This window comes from Hibiscus syriacus, unplaced genomic scaffold (assembly GCF_006381635.1).
Source record: "Hibiscus syriacus cultivar Baekdansim isolate YM2019G1 unplaced genomic scaffold, ASM638163v2 tig00110392_pilon, whole genome shotgun sequence".
Taxonomy (NCBI): Eukaryota; Viridiplantae; Streptophyta; class Magnoliopsida; order Malvales; family Malvaceae; genus Hibiscus; species Hibiscus syriacus.
In genome coordinates, this window is record NW_024062720.1 from 1,207,332 (window position 1) to 1,228,379 (window position 21,048).

The following is a 21,048-nucleotide window of genomic DNA, read 5'->3' on the forward strand; positions in this document are numbered from 1 at the left end:
TTGATTGGAAGCTTATGTATCACTATATCTGTGCTCAAACCAGGCATATCTTGATAAGACCATGCAAAGATATCTTTGAACTCTTGAAGGAGATTTATCAATTCTTGTTTTATCGGGATTGTCAGAGTAGTACCAATTTTCACCTCTTTTCTGTCTTCATCTGTTCCCAAATTCACAATCTCAACCCTTTCCTTGTGGGGTAGAATTTGTTTGTCTTCTTTTTCTACCAATCTTAATAGTTCAGTAGGAATATCACATTCCAGTTCATCTTCACAACCATTGATTTCTTCCAGACATATAGGCTGCTCTAAATTTATCACTGGATTAAATTTAGGAATACACATGCTATTAACACGGTGACACCTGCAAATTTAAGTCGGAACATTTCCGAAAGAATATAGTAAATTTATGAAAATAAATAAATGTAAAAATGTAAGAAAATGTAAAGAATGATTGCCATCTGAAGATTTTAAAGAAAATTTCTTATATTTAACATAATTTCTTTTACAAAATAACAAAAAGTTTTTCATATTTTTGAGCTAAACATAAAGATTAGTTCTGAATATTACTCTGCGTTAATATTAAAAACTATAGGAAGATCTTCAGCGGTCCAGTTGGTGAGTGTTTCTCTAGGAAGACATGGTCGAATCCTATCCAAGTACTTGCCAGTCTTGTTGTCATTCATGATCATGTTGATAAATAATCCATTCATAGCTTCTTCAACTATGTCTTGATCTTTCGTCAACTTCTTTTCTTTAAAGGCTTCAACAAGCTGCTGTTCCACATTAATTGTTCCCCCTGATCTGAATATGGTATTCAACTGTGGGAAAGGCATGTGTTTCCAAAGGATTTCTCCCCCTTTCAATTTTGCCTTTCTGTCTTCACATCTTCTTTTCATCTCTTTGTTCTTTTGCTGAAGATTGGGCTTAAACCCCAGCCCAAAACGGTCTTTTTTCATCTTTATACTGATAGGAACTGAAATCCCTTGAAGATTCTTTCCTAGACCTTTCCCAGCTTTAGCTCCGATGCCTAAAGTTTGTTGTACCGTCATTTTGGTGCAATCAGACAGTCTGGGATATGGAATTTTGCTTCCTTCTGCAATATAGGTTGCATTTACAAATTCAAGAGCTCGAAAAGAGCATTCAAGAGCCTCATCATTGGTGTCGATATATGGAACATCGCTTGTTACAGACGCAATGATTTCTTCTTCAGCACTGACGCATATTAGTTGTCCATCAACAACAAATTTCAATTTCTGATGTAATGAAGAAGGAACGGCTCCTGCTGAATGAATCCATGGCCTCCCTAATAGACAATTATATGTGGGGTGGATGTCCATCACCACAAAGTCAATATTGTACACGACTGGGCCGATTAACAACGGTATTTCCATTTTCCCAAGCACTTCTTTTTGAGTACCATCAAATGCTCGTACCACATTATGATAACTCTTCATGTGTGATTGATCCAGAGGCATTCTTTGAAGTGTAACTAGAGGCATCAAGTTAAGAGCGGATCCATTGTCAATCAATACTCCTGGCAACACATGACCATGACAATGTGTAGTGATGTTCAAAGCCTTTACTGTCCCCATTCCACCTTCCGGTATTTCATCATCCGTGAACGTTATGTAATTGTCAGCGGCTATATGTCCCACAATTCTGTCAAGTTTATTGAGGGATATATCTTCAGGGATAAATGTTTGATTGAGAATTTTCATCAAAGCATTTCTATGTGCTTCTGAATTCATCAATAGATCAAGAATAGAAATTCTCGCTTGTTGTTTGTGTAGTTGTTCAACCACACTATACTCACTATGTTTCAAAAATTTCAAAAATTCTTGAGCTTGCTTTTCTGTCACAGGTTCATTGAATGCTGGAAGGGATTCATCTTCAAATACCTTCTGAGGTATTGCCACAGCTTTTCCTTTTGCTTTCACTTGTTCTGAAGCATTGGATGTTTCGGGAGAGTAGCATCTCCCACTTCTTGTAAAGAAACCGACCTCGCTCACTGCTTCAGACGTCAATGTAGTACTCAAACTCTGTATTTTTTCTTCTGTTTTTTCTAAAGAAACAGGTCCTCCTACCATTGAAATATTGGTAGTATAATTCCAAGGTACCCTCCGGGTATCTTTGTATGGAAATGGTAGAGGAGTGGTAATAACTACTTTTGGCTTTATTGGTGCAGGAATCACCGTGGATGATTTCACATTAATGATCACAGGATCATTTATTCTTTGATTTGGTTTAGAATCCTCTGATGAGCAAACATCATCTTCTTTTTTTCCGGGTTCTTCTTCAAAGAATTCTATTTCTCTGTTATTCATCAATCTTTGCACCAAATCCCTAAACTCAGGACATAGTTGAATTTTATGCCCTTTCTCCTGATGATATTCACAATAATTCTTGCCTTCATTCTGCTTTGGCCTGAATTGTTGTGGAATTATATCGGATAAAGAAAGCTGTTGGAATATCCACACAAATGGAGATTTAATTTCAGAAATGTCAGTCTTTGCTTTCTTTCTGTTCTCTTCCTGAATTGCATTCACGTTTTTATCTCCATGATTTGGCAATGGATGACTTGATGCGGATGGTGTATTGAATTCCAACTTCCCAGTGTTGATCAAATTTTGAACCACTCTTTTGAATGCTAAACAGTTTTCAATAGAATGACCTGTAATTCCTTCATGGTAAACACAGTGTGCCTTTGTATCATACCAAGGAGGGAATGGTGGTTGCATGGGAACCAAGGGATAAGGCCGTATAACATCTGCTTTTAACAGCGAATCATAGATCTCTGCATACGATACTGGTAAAGGTGTAAAAGACAACCTTTCATTTTCCTTTCGAGATCCTCTAGCATCTGCTCGATTAGTGTTTGTTTCCTCTTTCTTAACCCTTGGTTGGGTTATTGTAACACTTTTCGATGAATCCTTGCTGTAAGAATTGGCATTGTTGACTTCATTCTCCTTTTTCCGGTACGTAGGTCTTTTGGAACTAGACCCATCACTTGATTCAATCTTGCCACTTTTCAAGACATTTTCAATTAATTCTCCAGAAATGACCAAATCTGCAAAATTTCTGGTTGCATTCCCCATTAGATGGTTTAGATAAGGAGCCTTCAATGTATGGACAAACATTACTGTGGCCTCTTTTTCTGACAAAGGTGGTTGAACTTGAGCCGCAGTGTCACGCCATCTCTGGGCATACTGTCTGAATGTTTCATTATTCTTTTTCTCCAAGTTTTGGAGAGTCCATCTATCAGGGACCATGTCTGTCACATGGCGATACTGCTCTAAAAATGCTTTAGCCAAATCTTTCCAGGATCTAATGTTGGCTTTGGTCAATTGAGTATACCATTTTAAAGTCGGTCCTGTCAAACTATCCTGGAAGCAGTGAATTAACAATTTTTCGTCCTTCACATATCCTGCCATTCTTCGACAAAACATAGTAATGTGGGATGAAGGGCATGTAGTACCGTTATATTTATCAAATTCGGGAGCTTTAAACTTGATAGGGAGGATTAGGTCTGGAACCAAACTCAACTCACTAGCATCAAATCCATAGAATGATTCAGTTATTTCCACGGATTTCATTCGTTCTTCTAAGCTCTTGATCTGTCTGGTCAGTTCTTCATTTACTTTTTGTTTCTCATTCAGCTCATTCAAATCTGGGATCAAATGCTCAGTATTAAGATCCCCTAATTTCACATCGGATATAAGCGGATTTTTGCTTGAAGATGCAGGATCCACTTGTTGATCCTCATGTGATTTGACTTCTTGTAACGCAGATGTACGAGCATTGATTTGTATAGGTGGAATACCAGAGTGATAAATTGGTTCTGGTGGAAAACCTAGAGGATATATGGGTTCTTGGTCAAAAGATACAGGATTTTCATGCATTTTTCCACTGATAGCCTGCCTTTTAAACATGTCCTCTATCTTCTTCATCATACTGTCTTGTGAATTTGCAATACTGGCTTCAATTTTTTCCAGCTTCATTCTCATTTCCTCTTGTTCTTTATGATGCTGTTCCTCAATACGTTGTATTTTATCCTCCATAATTCTCTTAGTAGCTTGTCTAGTACCGTAGTGATGTAGTATTTCTCTTTTGGCCAGAGTAACTGCGATTGAAAAATCTTTTAATATTATTTTTTCAAATTTTAATTAATGAATTTTAACTTAATAAATAAAATAATAATTCATAGCGAAAATTATGAAATGAATGATGAATGTATGCAAAATGCATGTATGTAAAAACATTGATCCCAAAAAGTTAACTGTCATAGAACAACTTTCATTGGCATACAAAAGTTTCTTTATAATAGTTCATAACTACAGATAGGGCATAGCTTTCCTATTAAGCTCTATAATTTCTTTCATTAACCATGACACCTTCTTTCCATATCTAGAAACTGGATCAACTTGATGCTCAATTATTTTGGCTTCAACAGCTAGTTCCCCAACATATCTGGCAACTTCGCTCATTTGAACCATGGCCTCGAACACCATATTGCTTCTTTCTTCACTTCTTTCAACATAAAACTCAGTTGACTTTTGCCACTGTTCATTCATTTCTCCAAGAGTCTGCTCTAACTCAGTGATCCTGACTTGACAATTGTGCAGAATTTTTTCAAGATCTCTAATGCGTCTTCGCAGTGAAGCATTTTCCTCATTATTTTCTTTGAGGTCATTAGGCCCTAGACGAACTTTTTCTTGAAACAATGATTCTTCAAGTTGCAAAATGTAAGCATTAAACTCTGAGTTTTTGTTTCTAGACTGATCCAGATCTTCTTCCAGTTTTGTTTGTGCTTCTTGCGTTCTTTGATTAAGCTTCTGGATTTGAACATCTTTGTTTCTGCATCTTTGCATCCAATTGCTAGCCACTTCTTGTTCTACCTCAAGTCTGGTGTTGAAATTTTTTCTTTCTAATTCCCATTTTTTCTTTTCAATATTGGATTCTTCCATCTTTTGGCCTCTGACTTCAAGTTCAGCAATCAAATGGTTCATTTCAGATTCAAATCCCTTGAACATGCTATTTTTCTCATCTTCAAACTTATTAAAGATGTTATTCTTCATCTCTTCTAACTCTTTGGCTCGATCTCTTTCTCTTTGCATTTCATTCATGATCTCGCGATGCTCAGCCTTGTGTTTTATAATTCGCTCTCGTCTGTCGACCTCAAAATCTTCCATTTTTTGCTTTCCTTTTTCCAGGCTTTTGAGTAGACGGCTATTCTTTCCCTTCAGATCTTCAACTCGTCTTTTCTCGATGTTCAACTCTTTATTCATCTGTATTGTTGCTTGGCTTGATCCTGATGCTTTTCGGGATTTATATAATTCCTGGTAATTTTTCTGTAAGGCTCTGTACTCATCCTCACCTTTTTCTTTATCTTTTCTCAATATTGCACATTGTGACGAATGAAAGTCAATGTCAACCCCCAACATAGCTTTATCTTGTCTCATTTGCTCTAATTCTTTCGACCAGTCTTCTCTTTCTGTTTCAAACTCAGCTCTCAGGATTTCAATCTCTGATGGAACTACCTTGATGCGATCATCCATAGAAATATCCTCATTTTGATCTGGTAGAGGAATATTTTCGTTTTTCCTGACAGATCTCCATTCTTCATAATCAGGAGTTAACATTTCTTTTGCTGCTTTAGCTCGGATGCAAAAAGTTGTTTTCCAAGCTGTAACGGCTTCCATGATGTTTCTTTTATAATTTTTGCTGTGAAATGCAAACTCAGATGACTGTAGTCCAGCAGTGACAGGTATAAATTGACGACCTTCATACTGTCTTATAACCAGAAGTGGTGCATATCCAATTCCTCCCCATAATCCGAGCAACATTATCCAGTTATAATCACCACATTTGTAAATGAATTCTCTTTGTATTTGCCACGGGGCTCGCCAAACAATGTCATTGCTTTGCAGATTTCGAAAGGCATTAATCCACATATCTTTCTTAATTTCTTTCGGCCATTCCTGCTCCAGAAATTCCTTTAATGGTGAATAATCCGTATTAAAGCGTCGGTATGAAATCTTTTCTGTTCTCCAGAAATGACTACGGATCCAAACATATAACAACTGAGTACACCCTGAGAATCGTCCACCTCCTAGCCTTCTACAAGCATTTAACGATCTGAAGGTTTCTGCTAGGATTGCAGAAACAAGATTAATCTTCTTCGGTAACTGTTCAAACAAATCTACCACTGCAGCTTCAACATATCCCAATACTTTTGGGAAGATGACCATACCATATATACCCAGAGCAAATAGATCGAATCGTACTTTAATATCTGGATGGCTCTGAATAAGTTCTCTGATGTTGGTCCAAGCAATGCCTTCGCTTTCGCCTTTTTGTTTTGTACGGGATGCTACCCATTCTTCTCGTACCCCGGCAATCTTTGCTAGTTTAACTCGAAAGGGTTGAGTTTTAATTGACTTTGAATAAATTCGATTCTCCAAAGTCCCATCTATATGTAGCAAAGTTGTGTATTCTTCAATAGTAGGGACCAAATCTTCTTTATTGAGAGTGAAGCAATTGTACCCCGGATTCCAGAATTGAACTAGGGCTCTGAGTAATTCATCATCAACTTCAATATAGAGCAAATATGGGATGTCTCCGTAAGTCTGATAAAACTGCAATTTTTTGTTTGAATCCCAACTTTCCCAAATGCTTCGCAAATCTTGCATATCATTTCTTTTTAGTGAAACTGAAGCATAACTGGCCAAGTCAGATACATAATCATCCTGCAGACTGTCTCCTTCTTGTCTTTGTAAATCCTCAGCCCACTGTCTTACTTCTGAGTTTAGAATTATTTGACTTGAACACTTTTTATCCATAGATGAAGGCTTTCCAATGAGACAATTAACACAAGGATCAATGTCTTTTATCCTGTATGATGCAATGCAAACAGAAAAATAAAGAAAACACAAAAAAGAAAATAAATTAGTTTACATAAAAAATTCAATAATAACATTTATTTAATTTAAACATGCTTTTCTAAATTTAAATAATTTAAATAAACATGTAATTTAAACAATAAATAAATTAACAGGAAAGACAGAATTCATTTCTCCTGTGTGTACACCTATTTTGGACAAAATTTCGGCATGACTTCGGATTGGAAGAGTTTCTAAGGTTTTTTATATGCAGGGTTTCAGATCTAGGAGTAAAGGTACTCGAATTGTCCATGTTAGTGCCCCCTTAGGCTGCTAACCCTCAACCCTAGTCCATCACAGACTAAAGTGGATCGAGTTCAATTCGAGGGGATACATTTCTCTATGTCTGACACGGAGAATAAATTCTCACGAAGACATAGAGCATATGAACCCCGGAAGTTAATTGCTAGGTCTGACACGGAGAATAAATTCTCACGAAGACGTCGCTTTCACTCCCACTTAAAAGGGACAACTTAATTATAAAGCTTTATGTAATGCAATGCAAGTGTTGTGTGTGAGGAGAAATGTTCATACCTCTGACAAAATAACTAATAAAATAAAATACTTGCAAATAAAACATATAAATATTATAAAAATAATAAATACATAAAAAATTTGAAAAGAAAGAATTAAAAATTAAATATATGAATTTTTAATTTTTAGTTAAAAGAGACAATTTATAATTACTTTTTAAAAGTTTGACCCGTGTCCCCAGCAGAGTCGCCAAGCTGTCGTAACCGGTTTTCGTCCGGGCACGAAAAATTAAATTTTGGCGGGGAAATTGATGTGAATAAATAATTTTGAAAATAATTTGAGAGTCGCCATCGGCCTTTTGGGTCAGGTAGGTCGAATACCTAAAAATTATCTTTTAAAAAAATTTTTAAGAAAACATTATTTAAAAGATGCACTGATCTGCGTTTTATAACCAAAAATTCATTCTTTTTAATAATAAAAAGGGATTCGTGGTCGGTTACGTTTAGGGAAGGATTAGCACCCCTACAACGCCCAAAATTGGTACTTTTTAATTATAAATTGTCTCTATTATTAAAATTTAAAAATTCAAAAAATATATTTAATTTATAATCCTATTATTTCAAAATTATATATAAAAAAAATATTTATTTATTTAAAAATATCCGAAAAGAACTTCTAGGTGCCTTAAGACAGTTCTTTTCTTTGATATTGATAAATATTAATTTAAATACTATTGTTTAATTTAAAATACCAGAATAGGACATCCAGTTGTATTAAGACTGTCCTTTTCTTCGATAAAATATAAAAAAAAATACTATTTATTATATGGATATTTATAAAAATATTTAACAATATAATAAAAATATTACTAAAACAACATATTTTAGGCAGTAAAATGAAAACATGTACATAACTAAATTATAAAAATAAAACTAAATCTAATTACTAATTAATTGAAGTTATAAGGATTAAATATTTTATTTTCTAATTTAATAATTTAGTGACCAAAATGAAATTATCTAAAATTCGACTTTTATAATAAAATTAATTAAAAAATATGAACTAGGGATAAAAAATTTATTTATTAAAATTAAGGGATCAAATCTGCTATTTATCCTAAATATATTATTTTAATAAAAAGGACTAAAATGAATAAAATTAAAATTCAAAGACTGAATTAAAATTATTATAAATTCAGTTTAGTGACCAAAATGTAAAATTTACAAATACGAGGGACTGCGGATGGGGTTTAACTATTTTATAATTACGCGCATAGTCCTTCCCGAAACGACGTCGTTCGGGAAGGACTATAAATGGTCCAAACCGGCTGGCCCGAAGGGCCAACCATTTCATTTCCTTTTTTTTCCTCTCTCTAGCAGAGAGAGTTTTAAAACTCTCTGCCTTCTCTCTAGCTTCCCTCATCGGAGGGAAGCCGGTCACTGGTCGGCCACCGTGTGCCGCCGTGAATGTCACCGCCGGCCACCGCATCCGGTGGCCGGAAAAAATTATTCTTATACTAATAGATAGATCGGACCGTCCTAAGGACGGTTCCGATGTTCTTTTTCCTTAAATGGCTCCCAATCGGAGCAGATCTGTAAATATACCTTCGGTATTTTTGGTTCTCCGGCGATGTTCAGTGTTTCCGGCGACGGTCAAGGCTTCCTTGGTAAGCCTCTTCTTCCTTTTTTTTCTTTTTTTTTCTTCTGGTTCTTTGCTGCTGAGATCGTTGGTATAGTTTGTTTGTTTTTCTTTTCTTTGTCTTTTTTTTTTCTTTCTCTCCGGTTCTGTCTCTGTCTCTGTCTCTCCTTTTTTTTCTTGCAGGTGGGGTGGTGGCTTTTATAGCCACCACCGTTGTAGCCGTCGGACCGGTCCGAAGAAGGGCTCTCGGTGAGTCACCGGACTACCAGTGGTGACTCACCGAGTAGCCATGGCGTGGACGGCTGGTATGATCTTCTGGAGCCTTCATTCGGGACGTGGCAGCGGCGGAGGCGGCGAGAAGACTGTCGGCAGCCGCGTGGAAGCTGGGGCGGCGCCGTGTGGCCCTAGGGTATCAAACCCTAGGGTTCCTCTCTGGAGCCATGTGGACCGTTGGATCGTGCCAGATCCAACGGCTGTGATGAGGCGGCTGAGGATGATTAGGGTTAGGAAACCCTAACTGGAAACCCAAATATTTAGGGTTTCTGGTTGGATTTGGACCGGTTTTAATTGATTTGTAACTGGGCCGGTTTAATTGTAATTGGTTTGTAATTTATATGGATTTAATATATTTAATAATAATAGTAAAAATAATAATAATAATAATAATAATAATAATAATATTAATAATAATAATAATAATAATAATAATAATAATAATAATAATATGGATAAAAAAAATAGTATCTTCACACTGATATCGTCTTTTCACCCTATGGGTACTATTGGAGACATCTTCGGAAACTATGCAACGAAGAGCTTCTGAGCGCGGCTCGGGTTGGCTCGTTCCGATCGATAAGAGAAGGAGAAGTGTTGAATCTCGTGGAAACCATAAAATCAAAAGCAGGGTTGGCTGTGAATTTGAGTGAGAAGGTATTTGTAATGACTTACGCCATAACAGCAAGGGCAGCCTTTGGGGAGAAGTGCAAAGATCAAGAAGCTTTCATATCCACTATATCAGAAGAAACCAAGGTGAACTCTGGGTTTTTTTCTTTCCGAATTTTTCCCATCACTTAAATTCTTGGATACTTTGTCTGGTCTGAGGCATAGAGTTGAAAAGGTTCATGGAGAGGCTGATAGGATAATTGAGAACATTGTTAACGATCACAAAGAGAAGAGAGCAAAAGCCACAAGTGAAGATGTAGTAGATAAGGAAGATCTGGTCGATGTTCTTTAAAGGCTTCAGGAAGTTGGCCCTTTCCCCTTAACTGATAACAACCTCAATGCCATCATCTATGTGAGTCCATTCTCATTCATGACATAAATCTGAATTTGGGTAACTGTTAATGTTAATAGTAACGTCGGTTTCAGGACATATTCAGCGGAGGAAGTGAGACATCATCAACAGTAGTAGATTGGGCAATGGCAGAAATGATTAAAAACCCAACAGTTATGAGAAAAGCACAAGCAGAGGTGAGAGAGGCATTCCAAGGCAAAGGGAATGTGGAAGAAACAAGGATTCATCAACTTAAATATCTAAAATGTGTAATAAAAGAGACATTAAGACTGCACCCAGTTTTCCCATTGTTGCTTCCAAGAGAAAGTAGCCAAAGCTGTGAGGTTATTGAATTCCGGATACCATCCAAGACCAGAGTCATGATCAACGCATGGGAAATCGGGAGAGATCCAAATCATTGGCCTCAACCTGAAAAGTTCGACCCCGAAAGATTCGTAGACAGTTCAATGGATTTCATGGGGACAAATTTCGAGTTCATCCCATTCGGGACAGGAAGAAGGATATGTCCAGGCATTTATTTGCACTTCCAAATGTGGAGCTACCACTCGCCCAATTGTTTTCAGCTTCAAATACTGTTTTTCGGCTTGAGGAACTAAGGCCATGGTGGACTCAGATACTGAGCCCGGAGGAGCTCAAAACAACCTACGCTTCCAACTCATATCTCTCTTCCACGAAAGAACAAGATAGGTTCTTGCCCATCGCTCACGTAGGCAGGATCATGAAAAAGGCTCTTCCCGCCAACACCAATATATCCAAGGATGCCAAAGAGACGGTGCAAGAATGCGTGTCGGAGTTCATCAGTTTCATCGCAGGTGAAGCGTCTGACAAGTGCCAGAAGGAGAAGAGGAAGACGATCAACGGCGACGATCTGTTGTAGGCCATGACTACGTTGGGCTTCGAAGATTACGTCGACCCCTTGAAGGGTTACTTGCATAGATTTAGGGAGATGGAAGGAGAGAAAATCGCGGCGGCACGTGATAAAGACGCGCCTCTCGATGACGACACTGTTGCTGGTGCCGGTAATAGTAGTGGGATCCATGGAATGATGGTGCACCAGTATCATGCAGGACCGTAAAAGAATCGAGCTTGAATATTGCTTCGACTCGATTCAAAAACTTTAAAATAGAGTTTAATTCGGCTCGAAAACTCTTGAGTTTAAAATTTTCAAGCTCAACTCGAACTCGAAACCTCAAATTGAAGCTTGAAATGAAAAAAAATAAACTTAACTCGAACGAATCTCAAACTTAAACTCAAACATTAACCTTAAATACATATAAATTTTATATTGTATTGTTTTTATAAAAAAAATCAACACATAAATCTTAGTGTTATTGATAATTTTTTTATAATAAAATCTTAGTATACACCATTCATTATTATTGCTTTATTGTTTTTTAATGAAAACAAAAGATTAATTTGCTAAGATTATTTTATAATGAAAAATATGTTTCTGATTCAGTTTTGCATGTTTTATAAATATTGTCGTATATTATTTATTTTATAAAATAAGATTAAAAGGTTTGATAATTCAATATATTCCTTTTTTTAAGTTAAGATATTTAAGATAGTATTATTGAGAATAATATCAGAAATACATTAAATATTCATTAGCAAATATAAGAGCACGTTTAGAAGAAGCCCAGTTTGCATTCAATAATCTATATACTTCGACAAGATGAAAGCTAACCACAAACAAATTAAGACGACAATGAATCAACAGACAAGCATAACTAACAGCCTCACTCTCCATGATTAACATTTACATTAAACGTATGCGAAGGTGGCCTCATTGCACAAACTTGAACATACTTTTAATATATACTTAATGTAATTTTTTTACTACTTTTTTAACTTCATCAAATTCTTTTGCACAAAATTATTATTGATTAAAAGTTAAAATGATATTTTAAAAAAAATGAAGATTTAAATATCATAAGTTCTTTTGTGAAAGGAAAGCTTCCTTCAATTATATCTTATAGACTCAATTATTTGAATCAAATTTTTACAATATAATATTTTTTTTATTGAAACCACTTAATACATTTATTTATTTAAAATATATCAAGAGTGTAACTCATATTCTTTATAATATATTTTATATAAAATATAAAAATAATTAAATAATTAGAAAAACATTTAAACTTTTGGAAATTAGTTCTAAATTTCAACGTTAAGACATGGAGAATCATAACCGTCAAATGTTTGTCTGGTTGTGAAACCTATTTGTCGGTGGGATTCCGCCAACGTCACATAGCTCATTCACTTTCCATCCACGTGGCATCGTCTCATTCAACTTTCCCCGTACTGGCTGTTCTCCGGGCACGTAGTATTTGTCCCACCACATGCATGAAACTTAACTCAAGTCCCCCATTATATTATCAAATTTGCCCTTATATTTCCAATAAAACCACGATAACATCTCTAACGTTGACCGGCTATTTCTTATTTTCTCATGAAATCTTGACCAGTTTGAATCTTAGCCGACATCCCGGCACCGTCAAGTTGGCACATGTTGTCGAATCGGACGGTGGTAATTTATCCAAGTTTCGGGATCAAAAACATTGACTAACTAACCTTAAACAATTAGATTGATTGCAACCTTAATATAACCGTTGAAGTTTTGGCACACGTGTAGATTATTTTTAGGTTTATTAACCGATTTATTTAAAGGTCTTGTTAGCACACTATAACTTATTTAAAAAGATCAATAGTCTCGACATATGATATTCGGAGTTCTAATTTCCGAAGGTACAACATAAAAAAAAAGGAGAAAACAATTTATAATAAAATTGAATTTTATATCAATATATGGTTCCGAAAATTTGTAAAATATATGAACCAATAAAAAGGAAGTGCATGGGATTGGGTGATGATATTCTATGCTTGCAAAATGGTTTAAGGTGCATGCAATTTAGGTAGCATATGTACTTAAAATGAGAATGCCTTGATTTCTGATGAAGAGATGCTAATAGCACGTGACCTGTTTCCTTGTGCGTCTTTACACAACCCCAAAACTTTGATTTTATTTCTATTCATTCCCAAAGTGTATCCCTTCCTTCTGCAGGTATCTGTGCTTACTTTAACATCAAGTTTGGGTCTTTAAATCCCACATCACTTAGATCCAATTGCTTCCCATCATTTCTCGTTCCTTTCTTTTGGAAGCACAATACCCAACTTTTGAGTTTGACCAAGAGTTTAACATAATTGAAGTTACCATTGGAACTCACACTTTTTAGTTAATATAGTTTGGGTTTATATTATAAAATTTTGAAAGATGAACTAGTGTGAATCTATTAATCTATCTCAGTAAAGAAATAGAGTTTTGTTTTCTTTAGAGATATTGATCAAGGACTAATTTTTTTTTTTGGTAAAAAAAACCCGCAGCAGAGTGGTTCACTTTGTAATTTAATCATATTCCAATCCCCTTCTCTCCTCAAAGTTCTCACCTTTCCCCGCTACAAAAACGCTCACTTTCCTTCACTTCCCGTTCAGTTCTTCAAACCAAAGGGACACACAACCCATTGAGTGAAGAAGGAAAACAGAAACCAACACAATGCAGCACGGACACCACCTTGTTCTTCTCTTTTTTCTCACTCTTTCACGTCTTCCAAACATCAAATGGCCACAACATCACACGTTTGCCCGCAAAACATCCGTCTTTATCAACATTCAACCATTACCTCACCCTCAAGCACTTGGCTCCAGAGATCAACCGCCGCACCACGATCACCGTCCTCGCCGTAGACAACGCCGCCATGCCATCTCTCTTGTCCAAAAGCCCTTCCATTTACACCACGAAAAACATCCTTTCCCTCCACGTCCTCCTCGATTACTTCGGTGCCAAGAAACTTCACCAGATAACCAATGGCACCGCACTCGCCGCCACCATGTTCCAAGCCACAGGGGTGGCTCCTGGGGTTTCGGGGTTTGTTAATATAACTGATTTCAAAGGTGGGAAAGTTGGTTTTGGGGTTGAAGACAATGGTGGGAGTTTGGATTCCAAACGACATCGTTTTGTTAAACGAGCCAAGTCAAACTCGAGTATTGTTGAGCTCGACTCGAACTTGAAAAATTTAAAAGTAAGCTCAACTCAATTCAAACTCACGAGCTAAAAATTATGAAGTTTAACTCGAACTCAAAATATAATATTGAAACTTGAACTCAAAAAGACTTGAACTCAAAAAAAATTATAAGCTCGATTGAAGCCTAAAATTCGAGCTTGATTGAAGTGAAAGAATAGTTCACTCAATGCTTACCAAAAGGCTCCATGATTTTGAATGCCAAATTACCTCTATTATTTATAGAAGTTAGTTGAGATGATCTTCTATGTTTTTTAGCCATGTGAGATTTTTTTTTTAAATTAAACCAAACAATATCATTTTGTTATGATTTTTTAGCCCCAAATTTATTTTTTAATTATAGTTATATAATTATATTTATTATTTAATATGTTTTACCTTAAATATTATGTTGTAGTTAATTTGAATTATTTTGTTTCACTTGATTTTATGGTTTTTAACTTATATATGTTATGACTTGCTTTGAATATGACTTGTGATATAAAAAATTATTTTTTATTAAATATTTTTGATATTTTTATTTAATTTTTTAAATAATTATGACGTCGTCCGATTCTTCCGACCGGTTGAACCAGTGAACCGGTAGCATGGCCGATTTGCTAACCGGTCCGGTTCTGAAAACCATGAGCACCGGATAAGGCAGCAGATGTACCGAAAGTATCCAAATCGAAATCAAAATCTAAGTCGACCCCGGAACCTGCATCGCCGGCAGATACACCGTACGGTGATGCAGCTGATCAAACAGCTGATGACAACGCAGGTGTGAGTTTTAAAGGTGGAAGGTCTGTTGCTGTTGGATTGAGCTTCTTGTTAGTGTTTTTGTTGCTTTAAGGTTTTTTACTTTCTTTCTTTTTTGTCTTCCATTTTCTTTTTTCAAACAGCTGATGACAATGCAGATTTTTTTATTATTGTTACGATTTTTAGTTTATAACTTCGAATTTTTCTTTAAAAAAATCTCAACTCTCACTTATCCACTGTTACAATTTAATTATCTTATAATTATTTCGAATTGTTAAAATAATTTATTAACATTTTTAGTTCTAAATTTGGGTTTAATTCCTCTTTAGTTATTAAAAATATACTATTGTTGAGAGCGAATAATTCAGTTTTTCTAATGGATTTATGAAAAAAATTGTAAATACGAGATTTGAATTTAAACGTATTTTGTGTCTGTATGAGTAAATTATTTTTCTATGAGTTGGATACATTGATCTCTTATTGTAACTTCAATTCAGGGACGGCACTAAGGGGGCAGCTATGGTCTTTGCCCATATAATAGCACTAGGGGTAGGCAGTATGCAAGATAAAATCATATTTTTATTTTAAAATATTTATTTTTATTTTTGAACTCGATTTAAAGTTTTTAACATAATAATAAAATTATACTTTATCTTTTTCTCATAAAAATCACCAATTTTGTTAAAAAGAAAAAATCCAAAGATTATTAAGATTTTTAATTATATTTGTAACTTAAACATACAATTAAAGTATTCTCCTATAACCATTCACACAAAAAAACTAATCACTTAAGATCATACAAAAACCATATAATAAAAATGTTAAAAAATAACTAAAAACTCGAACAAAAGATAGATACGAACATATCTGATCACATCAACAGATGGACTAAACTATTAAAAAGACCACCGATAAATTATAAATTGGAGTCGAACAACATGACGAACACAAATTAAGTATCCAAACCAAATCTAAAAGTTAAAAAAAAAAAAGATAAACATGATAACAAATAAGAGTCATCTTGATCATCCGCAACAATGTTAAATTCAATCCTGAGAAAAGAGTAAACAAAAATAACGATTAAACGATCGAAAACGTATGGTAAAAATAGAGTTATGAGAAAACAAAAAATTACTTACGACAACAACTAAAACTAAGACGAGTATTATAGTTTATCAACCAGAAACGATGAAATGAGAGTTTTTTAAAACCTGAAATTTATTGTAGTTCAGTTTTGAATGTATTTAATTTGCCTACTTGGTTTCTGTCAATCAAGACCCCAAATCCTTCAAGTTGTTTCTCAAAACTATGGGATTTTGATCTTGAAATTCTCGTCTGGATATAACAATTTTGTTTGTTAGTTTATTTGCATGCAACGCTTCAACCTTGTTTTGTTCATTCCAAATCTCCATTTTCATCCCTTCTCTAAATCTTTAGATACACACGATGGTTTTTGGCAAAGTCCCACATTGGTTGTGTATAAGGAGGAGGAGAAATTCTTTTGTTATAAATAAAGTTATCCTCCTCCTTAGTTAATTAACCCACAAATATAAGTCTTCTTCTTTATTAAAGGCTATTTGTATTCTTTCTCTCTTTGTAATATTTCCTCTATTAGTGAAATATTTTGGTGTTCTCTTTTATGTCTATTTAATAGCTATTGTCGGGTATAGTTGTTGTTAATTATTGTCCTATTAAAATTACTTGTCTTGGTAGTTCTGTCTAAGGAAAGTGGGTTTTAAGAGGGACCGTTGTGACCCCTCCTTTTTCCTGGGAATATACCTTGGGGTGATTTTTAGTACAATCGTTTTCACACTAGTCACCTAGATAATAATTTCGAAGGTGAATCTGTTATTGGTGGAAATTAACCAGAATTCCATAACAATTGGTATCAGCGCTCTTGGTTTATTTTAGTATGCTCTGTGGTTGCGGCTTAGGCTGATCTTCCACATCAGAAAAAATTTCTTGGGATAATTGGCATTCCGCATTGACAACTATTAAATATAATTTGTAGAAGAAATGGCAGACGCAACAAAAACATCCACATCGTCGTCAGCAACTGTGACAAATGTTAGATTTGCAGTGGAGATTTTTGATGGCACCGCTCATTTCGGCATGTGGCAAAGTGAGATTCTAGATGCCCTATTTCAGCAGGGTCTAGACATTGCTATTGAAGGAGAGAAACCAGATGATGTTGAGGAGAAAGAATGGAAGAGGATCAATAGATTGGCATGTGGTACTATTCGATCATTTCTTTCTAGAGAGCAGAAGTATGCATTTTCTAAGGAAACTTCTGCAAGTAAATTGTGGATGGCACTGGAGGAGAAACTTTTGAAGAAAAGCAGTCAGAACAAGCTCTACATGAAAAAGAGATTGTTCCGCTTTAACTATGTACCAGGTACCACTATGAATGATCACATTACTTGCTTTAATCAGCTGGTGACTGATCTGATGAATATGGACGCGACTTTTGAAGACGAAGATCTGGCTCTGATGTTGATGGGATCACTTCCTGATGAGTTTGAGTATCTTGAAACTACTCTACTTCATGGGAAAGTTGACTTGTCTCTCAGTGAAGTAACTGCTGCCTTGTATAGTTATGAATTGAGAAAGAAAGACAAACAAGAAAACACAAGTGTCGAAGCAGAAGCTCTTGCTGTTAGAGGCCGTTCGAAGAGTCAGAATAAAGGAAGCAGAGGGATATCGAAGTCAAAGTCCAAATTGAGCAAAGACGAATGTGCCTTTTGTCGAGAAAAAGGGCACTGGAAGAAATAATGTCCCGGGCTAAAGAATAAAGGCAAACCTGAAAGGGGGAAGGCTGTCTCAGAATCAAATGTGGTCGAGTATAATGATGCAGATTCAGATTTACCATTCGCTGCTACGCCATCAACCAGCTGTTCCAGTTCATGGCTGTTAGATTCAGCTTGTAGCCACCATATGACCCCCAATAGAGAATGGTTCTTTGATTTTAAAGAACTAAAAGGTAGAATTATCTACACAGCAAATAATTCCCCTCTTGACACACTTGGGATTGGTTCACTTGAGGAATCAGGATGGATCAATCAGAACCTTAACAGGTGTCCATTATATACCAGATTTAATGAGAAATCTCATCTCTGTGGGAACCTTAGAGTCAAAAGGTTTAGAAGTGAGGGCAAAAGATGGGATTATGAGGATTATCTCTGGTGCACTGGTGATAATGAAGGGAATCTGAAAAAGAAACAATGTGCATTACTTTCTGGGTAGTACAATTGTTGGGACAGCAGCAGTGGCAGCTTCTACTGATGAACATGAGTCAGAAGTAACCAGATTATGGCATATGCGCTTGGGGCATGTTGGTGAAAAATCCTTGAAATTACTCATAGATCAAGGATTATTGAAGGGTGCCCGGACTTGCAAATTAGCTTTTTGTGAGCATTGCATCAAAGGGAAGAAGACGAGGGTGAAATTTGGAACAACAATCCATGATACTAAATGTATTTTGGATTATGTTCAATCAGATGTATGGGGGCCTTCCAAGACAACTTCATTCGGAGGAACACACTATTATGTCACCTTTGTTGATGATTTTTCCCGGAGAGTTTGGGTGTATCCAATAAAGACAAAGGATGAGGTGCTAGGATTTTTCCTTAAATGGAAAAAGATGATGGAGACTCAAACAGGCAGAAAAATCAAACGTCTCCGTACAGACAATGGTGGAGAGTACAAAAATGATCCATTTCTGAAAGTCTGTGAAGAGGAAGGTATTGTCAGACACTTCACTGTCAGAGGTACACCACAACAGAATGGGGTGGCAGAGCGTATGAACTGAACATTAGTGGAGAAGGTTCGATGTATGTTGTCTAATACTGGGTTAGACAAAGAATTTTGGGCTGAGACTTTGGTCTATGCTTGTCACCTTGTCAACCGCTTACCATCGACTGCTATTGGTGGTAAAACACCATTAGAGAAATGGTTTTGAGTACCTGCTACAGATTATGATTCCTTACATGTGTTTGGTTCCACTACATACTACCATGTTAAGGAGTCAAAGCTGGATCCAAGAGCAAAGAAGGCGATCTTTATGGGGATCACCTCTAGTGTGAAAGGCTATTGTAACACCCCCAACCCGTACCCGACCTGGATTCGAGTCCGAGGTGTCACATTGACTTTTCAAAATATTTACTTGTATAAAATAGTGAGTAATTTAAAACTTTTATACATGTAGCTTATTCAAAAGATTTCCATAACTATTCAGAGCTTAAATGTTTTTACAAAACCGTTCAGTGCATATACAATTCAGACATTTATTTACATGCCAACCATTTTCAATGTACAATATACATCTAATTCAAAACATCTTTTCTGATCTGATCTTCGGTAAGAAGTAACTGACATGTCTTGCTCCACATTGCTCTCTATATTCTTCTCGAACCTACGTGTGAAACAATCACACGCTAAGTCGATGACTTAGTGATGCAAATAAAACATATAATAGAAATCATAAAAACATCCCATATAACAAAACACATGAACATTTAATACTAACTTATCATACAAAATCATATACCCTTTTATATAACAAAGACACTCATGTACATATATCATCATCTACTTTCTTAGCATTATCATATATATTATTATCATGATCTCTATCATTATCATCGAATTATTTATCCCATAATCTTGTACTTATCATTTCTGTATATCATATCACTCATATATCATTTCACCAAAAGCATATACATTATATATATTGTATTTATGTTATCTCTTTGATTAGCCCATGGTACACTTGTGAGAACTATCGATATGTGAGTCTATAGAGGTTGTGCACTAATGTTGTCACCACAGCTCGTATCATTGCACCGAAGTGCACGTAGAATTGCACCGTAGTGCCATATAATAATGTCCATAAGGACCACATATCATTCCTTAAGGACCACATATCATTCCTTAAGGACCACATATCATTCCTTAAGGACCACATATCATTCCTTAAGAATCATATACATATACCAGGGATCAAGTATGTGTCTCACAAGACTTCACACATGTTCCAAAGAATATATATATATCCCGAAGGACCACGTAGACCCTCGACTCTTGGCATGCCAACTATACCCCTAGCTCTCATGACACATAACATGGGCATTATTATTTATTTCATTTCAAATATTCACATAAACATGTAATTCACTTTCACATATCACGTATCACATAGCTTCTTTTCATATTATCACATAGTTCACTTACACGTAGATCATTTCCATATAATTCACAGGTCACATATCTCATGCTCTTGTATTCATATAACATATAATCACATAGATTACTTTCACATCACATAATTCATAGTTATGATTTCATATACTTACCTAATTACAAAGCTAATTCACATATACCTGATTTCATATAATTTCTATCATTTCTCACCCAATCACATTTATTCATGTAAACATACTTATCATATCTTGTTCACATATGATCATATACTTCCTATAACATATAGAAACACCTATAACACTTTCACATAGCTTATATCGTAGTTCTAAATATATATATCATTTAATAGTATTTTTATTTAGGTAATAATTTAATCTATTTTTTAATTCAATTTCATAATTTCATTATAATCTTTTCATATAGCTCCATAGATATTAGCATATAACTTATCTTGCATATTCGTATCGTCCCTTTATATTCAAGTTTCCTAATTGATATATTATTCCCATTTCATTCTATAATTCAATCTTATTTAGTTCCCTTAACTCTCATTAAATCAAAATCTCTATTATACTAATTCCCATGATGGATCATATCACTATGTACTTGTCCAACTCATGTTTACCTAGTTCATATCACTTCTCATGAACTCATTCTCATCATATTTTCCTATTCTTACATCT

The 21,048-nt window shown here is 35.3% G+C and overlaps 1 protein-coding gene and 2 pseudogenes across 1 annotated transcript; all 3 read left to right on the forward strand.

Moving 5' to 3' along the window:
- Window positions 1-9,991: 9,991 nt before the first annotated feature.
- On the forward strand, window positions 9,992-10,942 carry LOC120123389 (tabersonine 16-hydroxylase 1-like). The gene is made up of 3 exons (XM_039142292.1): window positions 9,992-10,081; window positions 10,170-10,271; window positions 10,421-10,942. The coding sequence occupies exons 1-3, from the start codon at window positions 9,992-9,994 to the stop codon at window positions 10,940-10,942; spliced, it is 714 nt and encodes a 237-aa protein (XP_038998223.1).
- A 4-nt stretch (window positions 10,943-10,946) lies between these two features.
- Window positions 10,947-11,421, forward strand: LOC120123390 (annotated as a pseudogene).
- A 2,463-nt stretch (window positions 11,422-13,884) lies between these two features.
- On the forward strand, window positions 13,885-15,256 carry LOC120123391 (annotated as a pseudogene).
- The last annotated feature ends 5,792 nt before the right edge of the window (window positions 15,257-21,048 follow it).